The sequence below is a fragment of the Folsomia candida genome, unplaced genomic scaffold (genome assembly GCF_002217175.1).
Source record: "Folsomia candida strain VU population unplaced genomic scaffold, ASM221717v1 Fcan01_Sc001, whole genome shotgun sequence".
Classification (NCBI taxonomy): domain Eukaryota; kingdom Metazoa; phylum Arthropoda; class Collembola; order Entomobryomorpha; family Isotomidae; genus Folsomia; species Folsomia candida.
In genome coordinates this window covers 1,085,258-1,106,894 of record NW_019091193.1, presented here as the reverse complement: position 1 = coordinate 1,106,894, position 21,637 = coordinate 1,085,258, and the positions used below count along the sequence as shown (strand labels likewise).

Sequence of the window (21,637 nt, the reverse complement as noted above, 5' to 3'; positions counted from 1 at the left end):
ATTCTTGTGTATACACAAGAATGCAGTCAAATATATGTTTCGTTGTATTTACGGACACCTCAGCAAAAAAACCTCCTAATTCAGGAAAGTATTATCCACATGCATACATACTTGTACAGATATGTATATACATGTACTTCCAGTGTGCATAAAAACCAGCAAAATATAAAAGAAGTGTAAATAGTATTAGGTAAATTAACTGATTTAAATATATACTTTATTCATAAAAATATGCATGATATGTATATGGGATATGTATGTACATATGTACATTTTAAGTAAAAAAAATATTATCGAAAACTATTTGCATAAATATTTATGTAAATATGTATGCATCCGCATATGTATATTCCAGGAATACAGGGTCTCAAATACCTGAACTAACAACACACCTTTTCAGGTTAGTACTTAATTTAGCACTCTCAGAATTCTTACTAACTTCTAAATTTGTCTCACACACCCTTAATCCGGAACCCTTATAATATTTCTAGGAATCTACTTCGTCCACCCCATTGAAATAAATTCTCTTCATCCACACAAACTGCATAAAAACTTACAAAAATTTAAAAAGTTCATCACTTAACGTTTTTCCCTTCCTCAAATATCAACATTTCCATTTAGCACACTTTTTAGCCCTTGGAATTATATGCTCCAATCTATTCATTATACTTACCGGCCTCAAGAAATATTAAAGAAATGGCAAGTTTTATAAACAATCTCATCCTGATTTTTATCAGATTTGTTAACTTGGTAAGAAATTTTTCGTACTAATTTTCTACATACACTCTTAGAAATCTAGTATTAGAATCAGGGTTTTACTTTACCCACCTTTTGAGCTTAATCCCCAGCCCAGTGGGTAAAATGGAAAAAATGGGGAAAATGGGTGGGTAGTGGGGAAAATGGGTATGAAGGGTTATAGTGAGGTGGTTGGCCACCACCACCATTGGGGGTAGTTTATTTTCCTTGTTTTGTTCTGTTCTTATTGTTTATTAAATAAACCACTCGATTTTTTATTTTACCGTTCAATAATTAGGTTGAAAATTGCCAGTTTAGTAAAAATAAAATTACACTCTGGGTAAATTCTGGATAAAAACGAAATATCCTAACAATTTACATTTATTTTAATCTCTCATAAAGGATAACAATTTATCTTTTGTCATTAGATCATGATGTTGATAGCCAATATGAATCAACCACCTAATATAACCTTACCCATGAAGAAGTAAATGCAAACAATTTCGAAGAAAGGAATACAGAGACAGCCAGTAATTATCTATGTTTTTTATAATTTTTCAGTGCTCTCGTGTTATTTGATACGATGAATTACTTTATCCTTTAAGTTGGGAGTGAAAAGGTGAATCATTTTGCCCCAAAAAAGTGTTTTCCCCATTTTGTCCATTTTCCCCACTTGCGGGGCTTTGGGGTGGGTGGCTAAAACCCATTTTACCCACCCATTTTCCCCACCCTATTTTCCCCACGGTAAAACCCTGATTAGAATAATACCAAGCGGTATTCATTTATGACTTTACCAAAGTGGTATTGATAAATATTACCATGTAGTAGTAGCTCAGTATTAAAGTCTTACCATGTCGACAGTAAATTTTCGCGAACAGGAATAACTTTAATACCAAGCGGTACCAACTTTAGTACTGAGAAATCGATACTTGCTTGAATATACCAGATTTCTAAAAGTGTAATTATGGTGTACTTTAACAATCTACTTACAAGTATTACAATTCTATCTTACCCAGGCCAGTCGCGGCTCTCCACCCTAATGCAACGAAGCAACCCCCAAATTTTGGTCGTTCACGTACTACATGACTCAAACCCCACGTGGGAGCAATCATAAGGGTTCGTATTTTTGAAGTTGCTTCCAAAATTTATATAAAATACGAACTTGTAAGAAAATGTTGATGTAAGGTCTCAGGTCATGACCTTGAAGGTCACAGGTCACATGGACGACAAATGTGTCCTCTTTACCCCCCTCAAAAATGGTGTCATTCGAAAGATAATATCAAGGGCTTCAACTTTAGTCCTTACGACATATGCCCTGCGACCACACCCAAGGCCTGTGGGAGTGGTTCAAGTTTTCATCAATTTCATACAAATAAATATTGATGAAAACTTGAACCACTCCCACAGGCCTTGGGTGTGGTCGCAGGGCATATGTCGTAAGGACTAAAGTTGAAGCCCTTGATATTATCTTTCGAATGACACCATTTTTGAGGGGGGTAAAGAGGACACATTTGTCGTCCATGTGACCTGTGACCTTCAAGGTCATGACCTGAGACCTTACATCAACATTTTCTTACAAGTTCGTATTTTATATAAATTTTGGAAGCAACTTCAAAAATACGAACCCTTATGATTGCTCCCACGTGGGGTTTGAGTCATGTAGTACGTGAACGACCAAAATTTGGGGGTTGCTTCGTTGCATTAGGGTGGAGAGCCGCGACTGGCCTGATCTTACCCATTTACAGTATGTTGGATCGGTTCTAATTATAGAAGATTCCATAGTTTGGGCTCATTCTATGAGAAACTACGTAAACTCGAATAAAATTAATCACCACGAAGACAGAGTGCAATTTCTGCTAAAATTTGCACCCTGCGTATTCACCCTTATCGCCCTGTGGATCGTCCTCGCCTTATCGGTACTACATTCAACATTGACCTACCTCGCGTGTGGGGCAAGATGGGGGATCCGGTTTGCAAAAGTGGCAAAATTTTTTGCGACCGTGTCCTACTGCCAAATTATCTTGATTCTTTTGTACAATTTGAGTCTGGAAAGTCTGCGATGCGAAGATTCTTATCTCAGTAAATTAGGAAATATCGAGTTGTCAGCGGGTACATATTTATTTATTGGCGTTATCCAATACAATTTTGCTTTTGTGCATGCAAATTTCATTGCGAGGCTGGAAAGCGAATTAAGAAAGGCAGAGGAAGAAGAGCAGGTGAAAAAAGTTGAGAAGATATCTTTGCGCGAGAAATGTAAAGATGTTGATTTAGAACAGGTCGTCACAGAGAAATAAGTTGATTCGTAAGAAATCAATTCAATTAAAATTTTGTATAGGCATAGCAAATTTGACTGTAAATTACAGTCTGCAACACGTATTATTTTTTTGCATACTTGAAAAAGTTATACATAGTTCAGGGAAACTTTAAGCTTTTAAATGGATAACGTTTCTAAATTTTATGACATTGTTTTTAGCTGTAATTTGTTTACAAATTGGTTATTAGTAGACATTGAATTGTGCAAGTTTGCTATTTGAGATTTACTAACGTATGTACATATATAAACACACTTTATTAATTTTGAAACTCAATTAATAATTTAAAATTCACGAAATAAATGCTGCTATCTTAACTACCATTATAATCCGTGTGTAAATGTGTACTTTAAATTTATTTGCACATTGAAAATTACACTGAAACTATGTATCGACAACAATTGAGATTCCTATATTAAATTCATGCAAAATATGATGTAGACAAAAATTTTCTGAGAAAATTGATCAACTAAACTCCTAGTCTTGAATATCGAATGAATTTTTAGTTATTGTTCATAATTTATTCAAATACTTGTCATAAGAGGAAAAAAACAATTTAAATATATTTTTTAATTCCCCGAATCATTCTCCCTGCATGACAACCGGTCTCGCAATCTCTCCTAAAATATTTGCATACATTTATAAATATTTAACTTCAATCATTAATATTACTTATTTACATATGTAATTATTCGGCAAATTATTCAATAGAAATCGACCTTCACTTCCCACGACCACACCCAATCGGACCACAGTGATGTCCATACTCCCGATTATAGCAGCAGGTCTCTCCTACCTGGTCACAAATTGGGCACCTCCCAAAAGCCAAAGAGATTAAGAAACACAAAATAATGATTACAAAAATAATATAGTACTTTCCCATTGTTCAAAAACTGAAGAATATTAAGCTGGAAAAGGAAAGCAAATAAATAATTTGCAACAAGACCCAAATTAATTACTGTCTGATTGAGCTGTTAGTGAAGGATATGATAAATTTGGAAAGGAGTAGGAAATAAAATTACTCTTACACCTACAAATACATATGCATAATCTATATGCACGTACATATGTAGATATGTAGCTTATCTTAAGCTTAAAATTAATTCTGTGCTAAAGCATATCATTTTTGCATATATAACTCTGAACATTGGCGTAATACTGGACCCAACGAACTTACAAGTACGTACGCAGTAGTTTTTCAAACCAACTCAATTATTTCGTAATCATTTCTACATTTACATAACTAGACATAGGTACATGGGTTGATCATCGGTCATTTGAATGATGAGGAGGATGAAAATGCATAAATATGTGTAAGTATTTATTTAATTATGTGTCTATGGATAAGGCTGTGTCGCGGATTATACATAATTTACAAGTAAGGTATTTGTATTTTATATACATATGGACTTTTCATATGCACATATAAAGCAAAATTGTGTAATGAACCGGATTATTTAGGTAGTTCTAATATTAGTATTCAACAAAAAGTGAGTCAATCACTTTCCCAAGTTTCACATCGTGATTGAATACTAATATTAGAACTACCTAAATAATCCGGTTCTTTACAATATCCGGCTTTCTTAGACCGGGCCCCGGTCCAGAAATAAAATGTGAGATTTGCTTGGCCTGCATTATTGTTGTTTACAATTATTAGCGATTTTAAAATAGTGTTATTTTAACAGAGTTTGACAATAAGGAGTACTTATGTTACAAGTTTTGAGCATAATTTGCCAAATTATTATTAGACATAGGATTTTGTAAATCTTAATTCTTAACATAGTATGGAAATATACCGATATTGAAATTACCAAATTTATTAACTTCATCTTTGAAATTAATTTTCAAATATATATATTTATATATTTTTTTTTATTGTTTTTGGCTGGGTCGGAAAATTCATGATATTTTTTAGGGTAGCAAATTAATAATATTTTAAAATTATTTTGCTTGGTGATGCGAGGAATTTCGGTAGGATTTCGCCGTCTGACGCGGTTGGTGATGGAGAGTCCACAGCTGGTTTGGCTTAAATAAATAGGTTGAAATCGATCTGAGAGCCGGGGTGAGTGGATCAGGGAGAAAGGAAACCAGAGGTTCACGCCGATCGATTTGGCGGCTGCGTCAATTGTTTTTAAGGGCTGTCAGCGCGGCTGCGTGTCGTTTCAATGTGTGTATGGGGGTGTTGCGTCGTATGTCGCCGTGGCGGCGTATGGGGACGTGTGGCGATGAGGCCGTAAAAACTATTGCATACGAATGGGACATGATGTGGAGCGGTTTGTCGGGTTGTAGCGTTGATATGAAACTGTCGGGGTGACGCCGGGTTGTTTTGGGGGGTTGGTAGTCAAGTTTTTGAAAGTCGGGGTGACTCCGGGGTGTTCCACGGGGTTGGTAGTCAAGTGTTTGAAATTCGGGGTGGCTCCGGAGCGTTCGATGGGGTTGGTAGTCAAATTTTTGAAATTCGGGGTGACTTCGGGGTGTTCTATGGGGTTGGTTGTCAAGTTTTTGGAAATTTGGGGTGATTTCGGGGATGTCCGATGGCGTTGGTAGTCAAATTTTTGAAATTCGGGGTGACTCCGGGGTGTTCTATGGGGTTGGTTGTCAAGTTTTTGGAAATTCGGGGTGACTTCGGGGATGTCCGATGGGGTTGGTAGTCAAATTTTTGAAATTCGGGGTGACTTCGGGGTGTTCTATGGGGGTGGTTATCAAGTTTTTGGAAAGTCGGGGTGACTTCGGGGATGTCCGATGGGGTTGGTAGTCAAATTTTTGAAATTCGGGGTGACTTCGGGGTGTTCTATGGGGTTGGTTATCAAGTTTTTTGGAAATTCGGGGTGACTTCGGGGATGTCCGATGGGGTTGGTAGTCAAATTTTTGAAATTCACGCAGTAATTGGTAACTTGTAAAATCCGTGCATTTTGTAAAATAATTTTACAAACCTTTATCAAATAAGAAGATGCCCTTGAGCTGAGTATGTTTATAAAAATTTGCAAGCCAATTTTCCTCAAAACTGGGTATAAAATTGTATACAAGGCTGGAGAATTTTATTAGCCCTTTCTGTTGTAAAAACAACTGCAAATTGCCTCAAAAATCATTAACTTTGCGGCTCTGGATTATTCATAAGCTGAGACATGTATTAGGTTGTAAATGCTACATATATGTGTTTAGCATCGTTCGGCTTGCATTTTTGAAACAAATAGCATTTATGTATGTATGAAAATAAAAATAGAGAAGGTTATAAATACATTGCTTAATACATTTACTGGTAAAATATGTGTTAATTAAATTACGTATATAAAACGGTGATCTTGATGAGCATAAAATAGTGTGTAACGTACATATGTGCATACTCTTTTAGTATATATGTATGTATGTATGTGTGAATTCCATCATTTCGCGATTACGGTCGACCGCAGCCCGGTGGTCCACAATGATGTCCAAATTCGTCCCGACAAAAACCTCATGAGGCGAACAAATGGGGCAAGCTGCAGCTATAAGTACGTTTCAATAAGGAATCGTTACGTACAAATTTTGGATATCATTACGCGATATATAATTTAGGTATGTAAGTTTGTACCCTCAATTTCCTCGACGTAATTCCCGCAACCAATCGGACCGCAGTGGTGGCCATACTGCGGATTCCAGCAGCACGTCTCACCTATCTCCTCACAAATTGGACAGGGTGCATAGACCGTGCAGAATAAGGAGGACATGACAACGGCCAAAATAACGACGCAAAGTTTCGTCATTGTTTTTCAGAATGTTTTACTTTCAGGTAATTTTTAATACGAACGGAAACAAATATTGTTTATCGGATAACTTTTCAAGTTCGATTGATTCAGTGCACCTGAGTACGTTCATTTTTATATGATGAGACGCACCTCCTTATCTCCTCTTGATAAGGAGGTGCAGTCCGTCCATAAATGACGTTGTCAAGTACAAAACGTGTCCAGATTTTCACACGGTGGAAGATCTCATGATAAATACCAGCCTTAAATTCTAGAAAATAAGTTATACAGGATAATTAGCCCAAAATCGATCACACCTTTTATGAATTACTGTTGGATTAGTTAATAGATTACAATCAATAATGAATGATAACTATTGTTTGTTCCGCTTGTTTGTTTCACTGAAATTGTTGTGAAAATATTTATCATACTTATGTGTTTATAAATCATTCGACGAGAGATTGAACAAACGAGTCTTTCCATGAAACTCTGACCGATGTCCGGTCAACTTCACTAGTTAAAGGTTATTGTGAACAATTTAGTAGATACGTACATACGTGCATTGTAGTAATATTTTTATTTACGCCAAATGTGTACACAATAATAAACAATCATATTGCGCATATTGTGGTGTATTAAATCTATTGATAAATAATTAGGTACTTCATTAATTAGATACATATTTATGTTCATAGGTTAGTAAATTGTTACGCAAGGCAAAGCCTTTGTACAGATTCGTTTACATACATATGCAAATATTTATACTGGTCTAGACATACGCCTCTATTTATATGCATATAGTTAAATAAAATATGTACCTGTTTAGGTAAGGAATTTTAAGTTTACTTAGGTGTAGTGTATTTCATTTTTTTAATCCTGATTTTAGACAATAAACAAAAATTTGAAAAATTACTCCATGAAAACGATCGATACATACGTGCATAACTTAATAATCACATCTTTTAAAAAATTGTTTTTAAAATTTTATCGCTATCTTCAAATCAAACAATTACCAAATCATTAGCAACTTTAATGTTTAAGTTACCCTGCAAAGAAGGGTACCTATTTTCATGGGCATTTTGGCCAAGCGATTGCAAGCGTTTGCAAAGTGCTAGAACCCCAATTTTTGCACCATTGCATAGTACAACTATCCATGTTCAAATCATGAAGAAAATAGCCTGATCCCTACCACCACATTTTTCCAATTGGCATTCGCATGACCACGATTTCGCCCATTTTTAGATCGAAATCGGGGGTAAAATGATCACTTAAAAAAAACAAGAGTTTGCATGATCACATTTGGATGATGTTAATTTTGCTGCATACATAAAGTATTCGGGTATTTGTCATGAAAAAATAAAGATGATCCCTATCACCGATTTGCCACAAACTCGACTGGAGTTGGGTAACTCTGGGTTTGTGTAAAAATCGGGCAAAAATTCTTACAATTATGCACATTTTTGTTGTCATGAGTGACTAAATGACAAAAAAATAAAATAACAAACAAGAGTGAATGGTTTTCAACCAATGTTTACATCTACTTGGACGTTCGCAAATTCCGTTTCGACAAGATTTTGTCCTTCTTGAATCCCAGCTTATCAACTCTACTCTCAACAAATCTTGTCGGAGAGCCTTCCGCCCGGGTCGACGCTACCGTGCAGCGTGATCACCATCACCGTCACATAGTTCGCCAAGCAGTCAACTCAAGGTAGCGCTGCAATTTATATTCACCGGTCGAGGTCATAATGATAATTTATGTTTATAGAACGTCCACCGTGACACGATTCCGGACCGATGGGGAAAACTCGAAGACTGCGAACTTTGAATGGGAGAAAACGACGAGTGGACCTTTCTCGGGTCAAGATAACCATTGCTCGAAGACGTAGAAGTCCACACATTGATGTCACTGTGAGAAGCACTGGATTTTATAATTATTTATGTATGTATTTACTTATATTTCCATTTAGGGCCATGAAGTACACCGTGGACATGGAAAATGTGGCTGTTGCGACCGAAGAATTACTTCTAACCAGTGGAGAAGAGCAATTGGGGGCACTGGACCCAACGAGAAATTATTGTGGGACATCGTGACGATGAAGCTTGGTCACACTGGGAAAAATTTTGCCCCCACCGATCTTATATGCAAATCCTGCTACGCAAGACTGCGCTTTGATTACGAAAGGAACGGTTTTCAGGATTACCGAACTGCACTATCCAACCCTTCCCGACAGACTGTTGCCACTGTCTCTGATTTCTGCGAAGTTGACACCTGCAGCACCATTGAGGAATCGCAGGAGCCAAGCAGCGTGGTGTCGACATCTCAATCTTCTTTCGACTCCAGTTTAATTATGAATAGTCAGAACTCACTCTCTATCAGCTTTACATCGACCCAATCGGTTTGTAATGGATAATTTTAATTAAGATTGATTATTAAAGATCATTCATGATTTTGGTTAATTCTGACACAGGTATCCCTAGTCAGCAATCATGCTAAAATCGATATTCCAACTGTGTCGAAAAGTGAACGGAGATGCTTCATCTGCAAATCAGTTGCTGGAAGGAAACGTGTGCCAGATTCAGCCATTCTCCAAGTACTACAACGTCACTATATTTACATCCCTCCCAAAAATAGAACTTGTGCATCTCATCTCGAGAATAACCAATTCACAAATGAAGCGCTCAATCAAATAACTGCAGACAAGCAAAGCTTCGAATTATCTGGTCCAGATATAACAAAATGGACAACTCAACTCCTCAAGCACATTGATAACAAGGTCACCATCCTGGATTTTGGGAAAAATTCTCACATCAAACCAGAAGATTACCATCTACTTCTTGGTGTAACTCGTGACCAATTTTTGGAATTATTAGAAATATGTCGACATCACATCCATTCCAGCAGCAACAGAAGTGTTGAAAATGCGCTGGCATTGTTTCTGATGAAGATGCGTCTTGATTTACCACAAAAGGTTTTGGCACTACTTTTTGGAATCGATGGACAGCAGCGAGTTAGTGAAACAATTACCCGTGTCGCCGAAGTCTTGGATCGGGAGTTTGTTCCACTCAATCTTGGATGCGGTGAACGGCATTTAGACAGGGAAATGGCACTCAGTCACGATTCTGAATTTTTCCATCGTATTCTGGACACACCCCCGAAAGCTTTGCACGTTACCTGTGATGCCACCTACTTGAATATACAAAAACCATCGAATTTTGAAATCCAGAGAAGGACATTTTCCCTTCACAAGTTCAGGAACTTGGTCAAACCGATGCTCATTGTGTTTGCTGATGGGTACATTTTGGACGCTGATGGACCGTGGTTCTCAGATTTCAAAAATAACGACGCTAATATTTTGGAGAAGATCGTTAATCGTGCCGGGGCAGACACACTTCTCATTCTTCTTCAGCCGGGGGACGTGTTTATCCTTGACAGAGGATTTCGAGACTTTGTGGAGAAATTGAGGGCTCTCGGCTTCAAGGTGTACATGCCGGAATTACTTAAAGGGAAGACTCAATTCTCAGCAGACGAAGCGAACCAGTCAAGAAAAGTGACAATGCTCCGGTTAATCGTGGAGGTAGTCAATGGTCAAATTAAGCTTCGCTTCCGGTTCTTCGACTCCATTATTCAAGCCACCTACCTGCCAAAAATAGCAATGTTTTTTCGAATTGCTTGTGCCATCTAGGAATGGGTTCGGATCGGATCGGATCGGATTTTGGGGTCTTCGGATCAATCCGACTCGGATTATGCCCGGTATCGGATTGATCCGAGGCGGATTGACCGACCAATCCGATCCGATTCGGATCAATCCGACGGATTTCGGATCGGATCGGATTACTAAACCGGTTATATAAAATCAAATACTGGCAATAATTACATACATCTGTAGTACATATTGCTTTTGTCAGATCTAAAGAAATCGGGCTTTTCACCGCTTAAACTCATTTGCGTACGTACACCACCACCATCGTGTGAATATGCAGATAGTGCCGTATGCACTGGCCCATAATCCATTCTTTGTTTTGTAACAAAGGAGGAGGAACCCAGTAGGAGTAGGTTGACCCATACCTATTTTTCAAAATTGTCATATAGAGCTGAAATTGCTGAGGTTGCTTTTGACTTAAACAATATGAATTAAAATCGGGGCAATTTTTATCTGGAGGGAGCCTATTGGGTGACCTTTACGGATTTTTTAAATCGTCGTATCAAGCTGAAATTTGCTACATAGACTGCTAATTGATACTGTTAGAAGAATATGAATTTAAATTTTTAAATTGGAAAATCAATTTAAATTTTTAAATTGGAAAAATCAATTTAAATTTTTAAGTTGGAAAAGTAAGTCAATTTAAATTTTTAAATTGTTTTTTGATATGCATTTACGATAAAATGTCATTCAAAAAGTGGGATTGAGGGATAATCACGTTGGTCTGACTCGGGCTATATCAAGTCTACAAAGTAGGTTTTGAGTTTGCATACGGCCCTTAGAAAAAATCTCACTGGTACCCTGCAGCAGAGTCATAAGCGGCCCCGTTTTAAATTTGAACGCGATTTCTTTAGAAAAGCCATGAGCAATAGTATGTGTACCTACTCAAGAGATGATAATAATACTACCCAATATGCATTACATATACACTAGGTTCAATAATTAATTATTAGTATATGGTTACTAAAAACCGACAAAGCCATCTAAATTTCACCCTTCCTATTGAATAGGCAATAGTTAATAGTGGGGGCAAATTAAATTGCATGATGGATAAACGTTTCTATCTCACACAATGGCCACGATAACAGCTTGATAATTTTCAGGGGGGTAGCCGAAAAATATTGGGGTTGGATCCGTTCCTGAATTTTAAAAATATCGTCCAGGTCAAAAGTCACAATTTTTGACCCAAAAGGTAACTTTTCAAGTTTCATGACGATATGTTTCATTGGAGGCTTTATTTTTATCGATAGCGAAATGTGAACGCACTTTTGATACCTTGAACACAGCCGTGCGGTTTTTTGAACAAAGTAGCGAATTTTTTAATAAGGCGAGTTTTGACAAATTGTTAAAATTCGCCTTACTAAAAAATTCACTACTTCAAAAAATCGTCCGGAAATGTACAACATATCAATATGTTCACATCCAGTTGAGCTATATATTTGTCAAGAAATAAAACCCCATAGTAAAGCAAGTCAACGCGAGACTTGAGAAGTGCGCTTGTTAGTCAAAAATAGTGACCCTTAGCTTTTTGCATTAGCTTTAACTAATAGCTTTTTGAAATTTTTCAAAAATAAGGACGTGATCCAATCACAATATTTCTGGGATTGCACCCTGCAAATTTTCAAGCTATGATCGTGGCCATCGTTTGAGATAGAACACTTTATCCATCCTACACTTTAATTTTCTTCACTGTAATTAATAATTAATTACCGTTCACCAAATATTATAGGCTTGAAAAAATCTAAAAGCTTCGTGACAGATTATTTCGTAGTGCTTTCGAACAACCAAATAACCTCTTAGAAAATTTATCAACGAATTGCGACTATTAATATTAACTGAACAAGAATTTTTGACTTTGCCCAATCAATTTTAGACGCATGTGTTGACAAATTATGTTCGAGGTAGGATAGGGAGAGAGAGATTATTTTTTGAAATCTGTCGTAATTTGTCAAATATGTGAGTGGCAAACTGTAGGATGAATAGAGGATGCAAGCTGGATTCCTCCAAATAATGCAATCCGAAATCCGATCCGAAATCCGATGGAAGGCCTCGGATTGATCCGATCGGATTTTTGAACCAATCCGATCCGACCGGATCGGCTTCGGATCGGAAAAAACCTTAATCCGATCCGACATAATCTGACGGATTAGGATCGGATCGGATTTCTTCGGATCGGATTACCCATTCCTAGTGCCATCCACAACAAATACGGGACTAGGTTTAGAAAGTCCCCAGAAAATGAAGACTACATAATCAATGAAGTAATTGGTGAAATGGATCGAGCCAACACGTTAGAGATGCTGATCAAGGACAACGGCCTACTAAGGAAGAAAGTTATTTGGACTGAACCAACTGAAGCAGATTTAGCGAACTTTCCAATTTTGTCTATTGATGATCTTAAGAAGATAACACTTGGGACCTTCCAGATCCGAATGGCTGACCGCTATACAAATCAGCATCTCCAAGAAGAAGGTGAATATCGTCTTTTCATTCACAAAGAAAACTCGTCCCTATTTCGTGTAAAGCTGCAAAGCCGATTCAATCGACGAGCGACCGATCAGGTTTGGATTCAAGTTGATATCGGAGGACATGGTCGCGAAGCAATCGAGTCCTACTACTGCACATGTAAAACGGGATCCAGGACACTGGGATGTTGTTCGCATGTTTGTAGTGTAAGTTTTAATACTATTAAATTAATTGCATGGTCACAGTAATTATTCCGTTTAACATGCATTTTTATTAATTAATTAACAGGTGTTGAAGTATTGCGGATATGATCGCCACCAACCACCAAGTACCCGGAGGAACCATCGAGCTTATTCCTTCCTCGACGCTGCCGTGGACATTGCGGGGGAGGAGGATGACGATGAATAATAATGTGCATTTTTATTTAAATTCTGTGTGGAGTGTTAAAGTTACCAGTTTTATAATTTTTTATAATAATGTTGTGCATTTCATATGTAAGTGTTGAGTGCCAGTTTAAAATTCATAGTTATATGCATTCCTTCCTCCCTGTAATCTTTTTCAATATTGTCACTTTCGTTAAATTCTCCATTCGTCATTACAATGTAACCTGTTCGTTGCACATATATTCATAGATATGAGAAGAGGAGAGAATAAATATTTTTTGTGATATTTAAAATTATTTCCCCAAGTTACAAGTTACTATGCATGCCAAAGTTCCCCAAAATTGCGAATTTTACCAGTGGCCCAGAAATTATAATTAAAATCAAGGGGGCGTGACCCAGGGGACCATCGAAACCAGGTACCCTTCTTTGTAGCACTCACAATCGGCTGGTGGCGTGATTATGTGGCAGAATGGGTTCATGTCTTGCAGGCATTGAACTCGCTCCGCGTGGAAGGCCGCGCAACGCAGGTGCAGGACCAGTTTATTTGTGGGGCGCATTCCATCCCCCAAATTAAGGTGGCCACGAAAAAAATTGTAAATATCTCTCCAACCTTCATCTCGTCTCTGTGAAATAATTTCAAGCAAAAAAATCATGAAGTTCAACTTTACCGCGATTTGTTATGGTTTGCTTTTAAATTAAGTGACTGCCAGCTATACACTTTGCACGTAACAAAGTCACTTATTTAAAAAATCAAACTATAAATACGAGTATATGTAAAAGCCCTTTAATCTAGATAATAAATAATTGTTGTGTAACAAGGTTTTTGATGTAGTAATTGTCTCTTAAATTTTCTATCATAAAAATTCTTAAAATGAAAAATTAATTTAGGAAATTTAAATAGTTTTATATAATTCTTTATCAAACAAACTTGACATCTAAATACATATCGTTCGATGCTGATTTTCTGCCACTCGAAATAAATGTTGCGAATAGTACTTTAGTTAACTTTGGACTTACAAAGCATCAGAATCTGTTGCCCTTTTATGTACTCAAACATATCCCAATTCTGTGAATTCTGAGCAATGATTTAATAAAAATGTAATAATTCAAACATGTGTTTCTCTCGAAACGCGACGCAATAAAATTAAAAATGCTGATCATCGCATAATCCTCTTCTCAGAAGCACTAAATATGTAATCTGTTAGCTATTGTGTATGTACAAATATACGTAGATATCCATTTTTGATTGGATTAAATTAGATTTTTATTGACATCATGACTCATACATATACGTACATTTTTATGTAGGGTTCCCATCACCCTGGGTTTTATGTAATGGTTCTTTTTCTGCATATTTCCTTGATTTTAAATAAGTTGTACACTCTTAGCAAACCGGTGTTAAAATCCACAAAAAAATCATAACCGCTCGATTGTGATACCAAACATCACGGGCACGGAGATAATATTGTCTTCAAATTTGTATCCGTGCGCATGGAAAATTAACACCGTTAATATTAACGCAGTCCACATCCTGCAGTATTAAATTCAACACGCTACGGAATAAAAACGTGACCCTAATATGTTGAAATTAACACCCATTTAACATCAGAGTGGAATTGGATCTTCTCCGTCAACTGTGACAATATTTCACACTCAGCGGAAACAAATTCAATTCCTATCTGTGAGAGCTTTATTACAAAAATGTAACAAACTCACCCCCGGCAAGCTCAACTTTGTAGCTTGCTTTCTGAACCGCAAGCACCGACGTGGAAAATTAGTCCGAGTTTCAAGAAATTAATTCTCTCCAACTAATTATCTGAATTTCATCGGAACATGTAAGTTTACTAATTTTGGACTTAAGTCTTTAAGTACTTAAATACTTTTTGTTCATAGGTATGCTTAATAAAATCAATTTAAAATACATTTAGAGAATGAGATCGAGCTGAAAGGCAATCACGGCGCACAAATTGATGTCTAAGTCCTTCTACATCCCTGAAAAAAATCCCTGATGTCAATTTCCTGGTCAAAAGCGAAATTTTTGAGGTCACGCTGGACTCCCAATATGCGGTAAATTATTTTAATCATTTCTTTTGGAAACACTATTTTTTCATATTTCAAGGCTCATTCAAACTGTCGCCTGTCGCTATATTACATATTACAGTAATCCACTTGACAGATTTTGGAGCACTAACGAACTATAAACAGGTAGAAATCCTGATCTTTCTGTGTTGAAAAAGTTTTATCATATTCAGAAATTCATTTTATTCGGTTATTTAACAAACTAAAACTTATCCAAACTTCGTCCAGATTGTCCGAAAAGTGACAGCTTGCAGCGAGAAAGATTGGTTCGCCACTGACTCTGAAGCAAAGGACCAGTTTTACTGTATTAAAAGGTGAAAATATTTTCTTTCTAAGCCAAAATATATCGGATGAGTTAAGTATGTCGGTAATTTTTAATTGTCATTTATTCCATGTATGTATATAGATGGGAACACCAATTCAATCGATTCCGGATACGTGGAAATTTGAAAATTTGCAACCTTGTCTTATCTGTCGTGGAGACAATCGAAACCAATTATCCAGTTTCTACATTGTTTGTCACCGTCTAATCTTGCCGTTAGCAGCTCAGACCTCGGCGGAAACAATCTAAGTTGACCCACAAAGATAAACAACTCTACAGACAGCCGGAAAATATTTTCAACAGTAGAGAAATTAAGTTATTCACTAGTAAACGTAAAGATTGTTTTGTTATCCAGAGTGTAAAGAAATTGAATTTACAACAATTAAGATATGGTACCAAAATTTAGCACTTTGTTTTGGAATTGGGCCGATTTATTCAAATTTTGTGATAATAACTGATTTTATAATTGTAGTCGCTGAAAATTGCGGGTTAATTGATTTTAATGACTTTTTAATACACGATTGTATGTATGTATTGAGTTATCGTAATGATAAATTTTTATAAATTTTAAAGATTTTTAAATAAATAAATGAATCAATTCCAGAATCTGTGAAGATCATTACCATGCCGGAAATACAATTTAAAATCGTCTCCTAAAGGAATCAAACGTTACACTAACGTGGTGTTAATTTTAACTCTACCCTGTTACAAACCCGCAACGTCATCGTGTAAACAGTCGTACCCGAACCGTGAAGATATTGATTCCTTCACTTTAACAAATGATTCCGCTGCGGTGAAGCATATTATATCCGCGCGGAGTTGGTTTAATTCCAATCCGGTTAAGTCACATAGTGACACCGCCCGGAATTGATTTGGTTACGATTTTCTTTTGAGTGTATTACATAATTCATATCAAGCATGTGACCGAAAGATTGGATACTAAAATTATGAACAAAGTGAATAAAAGAAAACATCTTTTCCATGGTAAAAATGTACATATATATGACGTGATAAATATTTTATGTACATGAAATAAACAAAAACACGTAAGTAAGGCTGAATTTTTGCGCCTGCTTTTAGTAACCCTTTATGTAGATATTGTTAGTATCCATGACAATTGCAGAATAATTAAGTTGTTGACACTTTGTCCTCATAATAAATATTCTGCATTACTCTAAATCATTCTGATCGCTCTGCTACCTCAAGCACAGTCAGCACTTAATTCACCTTCTCAGTAATAAATGCATTCTTCATAAAATTATTCCAACCATTATATTCGAACATGAATATTTAATTCATTCCATACCTGTGAATTCTCAGAATTTTATCACAAAATCAAAACATCTTGTAGAACTTGGCTATGAATAAGAAAACGAACACGGATTATATATTCAGAAGTTCTCAATGAACCTGACATTATGCAAGGCAACGATCTTTTTCCGCTTCTCGAAACTAATAAATTGAACGACGCACTGGCATTCATGGAATCAGTTTCACTTTTCCAATCATATTGTGCAGGTCGTAATTACATATATACATATTTATTCACAGATCGTTAATCGTTAAAAATTTGACATAGTAAAGAAGGTATTGATTTCTCGGTATTAAAATTACTCCCGATTGGTATTAAAATTATTCTCGTTCATAAAAATTTACTACCGATATGGTAAAACTTTAATATCTAGCTATTACGAAACCATATTATTAAGTGAATACAACCTTGATAGAGTCATATTTGATACCGCTTGGTATTATTTTATTACTGGATTTTTAAGAGTGTACATAATTGCAGGAATCCATTTCTCGAAATGTCTCAACGTGCGTTTGTGATTATATTTCTTGTCTGGATGATGGCTACATTAGGTATTCCATACTTCGATATAAATAAATCGTCAAAATTTAAAAAATTAATTTGCAAAGTTTTTCAGCAACTTACAGATATTTACAATAATTAGTCACTTCTTATTCCACAGCCCTCTCCCAGAATCCGTGCTCGGCTGGAAAGATGTGGACAAACTACAACGCCATGAAAGCCGCAAATTGTAGAAATTGCGATAAATATTTTCATTGCCAAGGAAACTACGAAGCGGTTCGTAATTGTCGAGGAATTCTTCAAGTCGCGACGGCCACTGCGATAAGCAATTTGCGCGAGTGGGCGCAAGGCAACGACACTCCAGATTCCGCTGCCGACCAGGCCGCTAATGTTTACGGGAGAAATGGAGGAAATTGTGCGGGCAGATATTTGGGAGCGGTTAACTGCAAGTGGAATCCGAGGTACATCCTTTTTAGTTTCATTTTCTTTCCATTGAACGGTTTCACACCGCAATTATTTAATTGGTAAAATATTTGCAGGACAAAAAAATGCGGATAAAACCCTAGTGCACGGTTATACTGGAATTTTGGAAATAATAAATATAGATGTATTTATCTGGCTGAAATTCAATGGTTATGCAAATGATCATATAAAACGGAGTCCGTTAAAATAAAATTCGAAATGTAGATCGTGCTAAATATTGCTACATGTTTAGATATGTCATTCCATTGGTAATCTGCCTTTCCACAAGAGTGTGAAAATTCACATTGTCCATCCATAGTCCTTAAAATTTTAGCGGATGAAATAAAACGTTATCTCATGCCAAAAATATGTATGTATCATAACTTTGCACTTTTATCAGCATCACCATCACCTTATTTGTTTCAATTAATTTGTAAAAATACTCGGAATTTTTTATACACGAAAAAAATTGGCAGCTTGCATTTTTATCCATGAGCATCTTCTTATTGCATTATTAATACATATAATTTGCACGAAAAATGCTCATTCACACATTTATAAAATACAAATATTTTCGAGAATTCTTGAATATATATGTACCTGCTTAATACATATGTAAAAAATTCCTTTCACAGCGCATATTTATTTAATACTGCAATGGCAGTGTCTTACATACATATTTACCTGGATAATTGTTCATGGTTCACTGAGCTATGAAATTGCTATATGTATGTAAATATAATTTTACAACTTGTATATTTATGGAAAAAAGCAACTTCTGCGTAGCAGTTTCTCCTCTATAGGTCAGTATTTGTCCTTGATGCTAATTATACTGCGGAGAAGAATGTTACACAAACGGGTTGAAAGGCGCAACACATATTTTTCATCTCATTCACGGCAAATTTTATCTGTCTTCGACTCATTTTTTAAATATTACGAGTTCCTAAATATATCCCACTTTTGTGAGTTTAACGATTTAATCGGGTAATAAACTCAACCTCAGTAACAATTCCGATTCGATTTAGTGAGCATGTTGGCCAGGGAGTACATAAAAACTCTAATTTTTTTGCAGACATGAAAAACGCGTTACTGATAAAACCATATAAAATGGCTTTATTTATTAACGCCCAAAGTGCCCTGCCCATTATGTAAGTATTGTTTCCTTCAAAATCCATTCAGTTATGTAAGCCGTGAAGCACTTTAATCATGGGACATGGGACACCCAGTTATTACGAAATTATACGCTACACCATTACATTATTTCTCCATAAAAAAGTGGAAGACACTCTGTGCAGTCATACATAAATATGTAGTTGAAAGAGTTATCCAATAAAAACAAAGTAATTACTGTCTAGTCTACCTAAATCTTGTACGTATGTGCAAAACGGTTCCACTACAAGTTAACTAGTCTAGTGGAAAGAATTGGCAACATTTTTTTGCCAGTCTTGTAATAAAAAACTCCTTGAAAAATGGGATTTTTTAGTCAGCATGTCCTGTTTCGGATAAAAAATGCGTTACTTACAAAAGCTTATAAAATGAATTTACTCACGTTCGAAGTGCTCTGCGGGTTTTGTATTGTGCCCTTAAAGATATCCTGGGAGGAGGAGAAGGTCGTCGAAGTGCGGGGAAAATTGAGACGAACGGTGACCAAATTACTGTACCTAATTCATTTGGGAAGGACGGTTCACTTTTTGGTGGGGTTTGGGTTGAGGATGGCAGGGCTGCAGGTGGGGCCTTCGGGGAAGTATGTCATGACGGATAAGCTGCTGGATTATGGATGGTTGGGGCCCATCATGTGCACGATCCTTTTCCGGTTTGAGTTGACGAGGAAGTCGAAAGAGACGGTGGACATGATGAACGAGGCGCATAAGTTGGAAAGGGAGGCGGAGAAAGAGGGTGAGGATTTCGAAAAACATAAATCCAAAAATTTCGATGCAATAATAGTGAAGGGATTTTTCATTATTAAATTTTGAGAGATCTGCGAACTTAAGAATACTCCCGAGTTTGAGTTAACAAGAAATGTGATTTCTTTCAAATTATAAAACTTTATTGCTATAAAACTTTATAAGACTTTATTTTCAACTACTTTCTTCTTACTGTCTCTATTTGGCTTAACTCCTGAATTTCCAAATTTAATATTTTTCAGGTTTGAATACCGTCTACACGAAAGGGTTTTTCGGGAAGGCATGGCAAGTCTATACGTACTCCGCCTATTCCTGCGTTTTCTCAGTCCCCTTGGCAGCGGGAATGTTCTCAACGTTACATCCCTGCGAACCCGCCTTCGTCTCGTGGCAGTTCCTCGCTTGTAATTCGACCACGTGGACCCCATCAACAGACCAGGAGCGGAGAATTGTTTTTATTTCTGGCGTGATCGAGACCTTTTTCTGGTATCAGATCATCTCTGTCGGAACCTTGGCGAATTTGGCGACCATGTTTTACCTGGCACTCTCACTAAAGACGTTCATTCTCAGGGCGGCAAAGTAAATTTAAAATTTACATATTATATCTGTTAATTCCAAATTTGGAGCAAAATTTCAAACTTTACAATGAGAAATACCTTGCTTTTTAGAACCAAGATTTCCTCTTTTAATGAAGTAACGCTTCACTTTTACCGCCGCTACCAAGTGTACGAAACTCTGATGAACTACTGTATGTCACATGTCATCACACCCACCATGATTTGTGCCTGGACGTCCATCCTGATCATGGGCTGGTACACAATGCTTCGCTACTTTGGGCGGGTATCCTTCGCCCTTTACACGATCCACGCACAACTCGCTCTCAACGGGATGATTTGCCTCCTCACGGAATTCAAAAGTGCCGAGGATGCGTATGACGCTTCGTTAAGCCTACTTTACAATTGGCGCTACTCGATCGGGGAAAGCGCCAATTTCAAACTATCGAAGCGATGGTTGAAAAGCTGCGCCCCGCTGAAAGTGCGGATCGGTGCGACCAGCTATTTCGAAAGCAGTACACCGTTGATTACAGGGAGCTTTTGTGTGCAACAAGTTATAAATTTGATTATGGCAGAGTCGAAATAACAGGACAATAAAAATTGGAACAAAATTCAAGGTTTTTTGTCTATTTTTATACGCAACTCTTTTTTGGTCATTAAATTATCCACATGTCTCAAATTATTTAATAAATCAACTTTCTTCTCAATTAACGAACAGGATGAACGGGTTTGCGAATGAAGTATACAATGCACTTTATTTTAGAATTGCAGTTACCTACATATTTTGACGAGTTTTTATTGTGCACTTTGTAAGATTGAGAATTGACTTCACTTAGCTGAGTTTAAAATTAAGAAGTGACTGCACTTAGCTCTTGTTAGAATCAGTACCACGATATTTATGCACATGTTTAATTACTGGTTGCTAATGTGTGCTAATAATGCAAACTTGATTTTTTGGGATTCACTAGTATGTATGTAGTCAATAAGCATTTTATCTTAAAAATGCTGAGACAAGCAGCACTATCGCTGGGAATTTAAGGATTTATCTGTAGCTGTGCAGAATCTCATGTAGTAATACATATGTATCTACATATGTCCATTTCGCTAGAAACCAATGGCACTTTTATTCAGAAATTTATACCAAATATATACATACATACATATGCATGTTCTATTTTGCACATTTG

At 36.6% G+C, this 21,637-nt stretch overlaps 3 protein-coding genes and 4 long non-coding RNA genes across 7 annotated transcripts; 5 read left to right on the top strand and 2 right to left on the bottom strand.

Moving 5' to 3' along the window:
• Positions 1-351: 351 nt before the first annotated feature.
• Positions 352-3,371, top strand: LOC118434094. Its single transcript, XR_004833770.1, has 2 exons — positions 352-750; positions 2,481-3,371. It is a non-coding gene; the product is annotated as an uncharacterized LOC118434094 (long non-coding RNA).
• A 7-nt stretch (positions 3,372-3,378) lies between these two features.
• Positions 3,379-4,067, bottom strand: LOC110841976. Its single transcript, XR_002547271.2, has 2 exons — positions 3,767-4,067; positions 3,379-3,667 (listed from the first exon to the last, which is right to left on the bottom strand). It is a non-coding gene; the product is annotated as an uncharacterized LOC110841976 (long non-coding RNA).
• Positions 4,068-6,063: 1,996 nt separating this feature from the next.
• On the bottom strand, positions 6,064-6,891 carry LOC110841879. The gene is made up of 2 exons (XR_002547262.2): positions 6,619-6,891; positions 6,064-6,532 (listed from the first exon to the last, which is right to left on the bottom strand). It is a non-coding gene; the product is annotated as an uncharacterized LOC110841879 (long non-coding RNA).
• Positions 6,892-8,563: 1,672 nt separating this feature from the next.
• Positions 8,564-10,452, top strand: LOC110842214. Its single transcript, XM_022087923.1, has 3 exons — positions 8,564-8,677; positions 8,737-9,165; positions 9,238-10,452. Exons 1-3 carry the CDS (start codon positions 8,564-8,566, stop codon positions 10,450-10,452), a joined length of 1,758 nt encoding a protein of 585 aa, XP_021943615.1.
• A 4,594-nt stretch (positions 10,453-15,046) lies between these two features.
• Positions 15,047-16,228, top strand: LOC118433960. The gene is made up of 5 exons (XR_004833694.1): positions 15,047-15,154; positions 15,248-15,386; positions 15,481-15,524; positions 15,627-15,712; positions 15,805-16,228. It is a non-coding gene; the product is annotated as an uncharacterized LOC118433960 (long non-coding RNA).
• A 959-nt stretch (positions 16,229-17,187) lies between these two features.
• LOC110863542 (serum amyloid A-5 protein) lies at positions 17,188-18,362 on the top strand. Its single transcript, XM_022112886.2, has 4 exons — positions 17,188-17,307; positions 17,513-17,583; positions 17,694-17,994; positions 18,073-18,362. Exons 2-4 carry the CDS (start codon positions 17,529-17,531, stop codon positions 18,089-18,091), a joined length of 375 nt encoding a protein of 124 aa, XP_021968578.1. The 5' UTR covers positions 17,188-17,307; positions 17,513-17,528; the 3' UTR covers positions 18,092-18,362.
• A 588-nt stretch (positions 18,363-18,950) lies between these two features.
• On the top strand, positions 18,951-21,157 carry LOC118433814. The gene is made up of 3 exons (XM_035846094.1): positions 18,951-19,891; positions 20,142-20,475; positions 20,565-21,157. Exons 1-3 carry the CDS (start codon positions 19,465-19,467, stop codon positions 21,034-21,036), a joined length of 1,233 nt encoding a protein of 410 aa, XP_035701987.1. The 5' UTR covers positions 18,951-19,464; the 3' UTR covers positions 21,037-21,157.
• Positions 21,158-21,637: the final 480 nt, after the last annotated feature.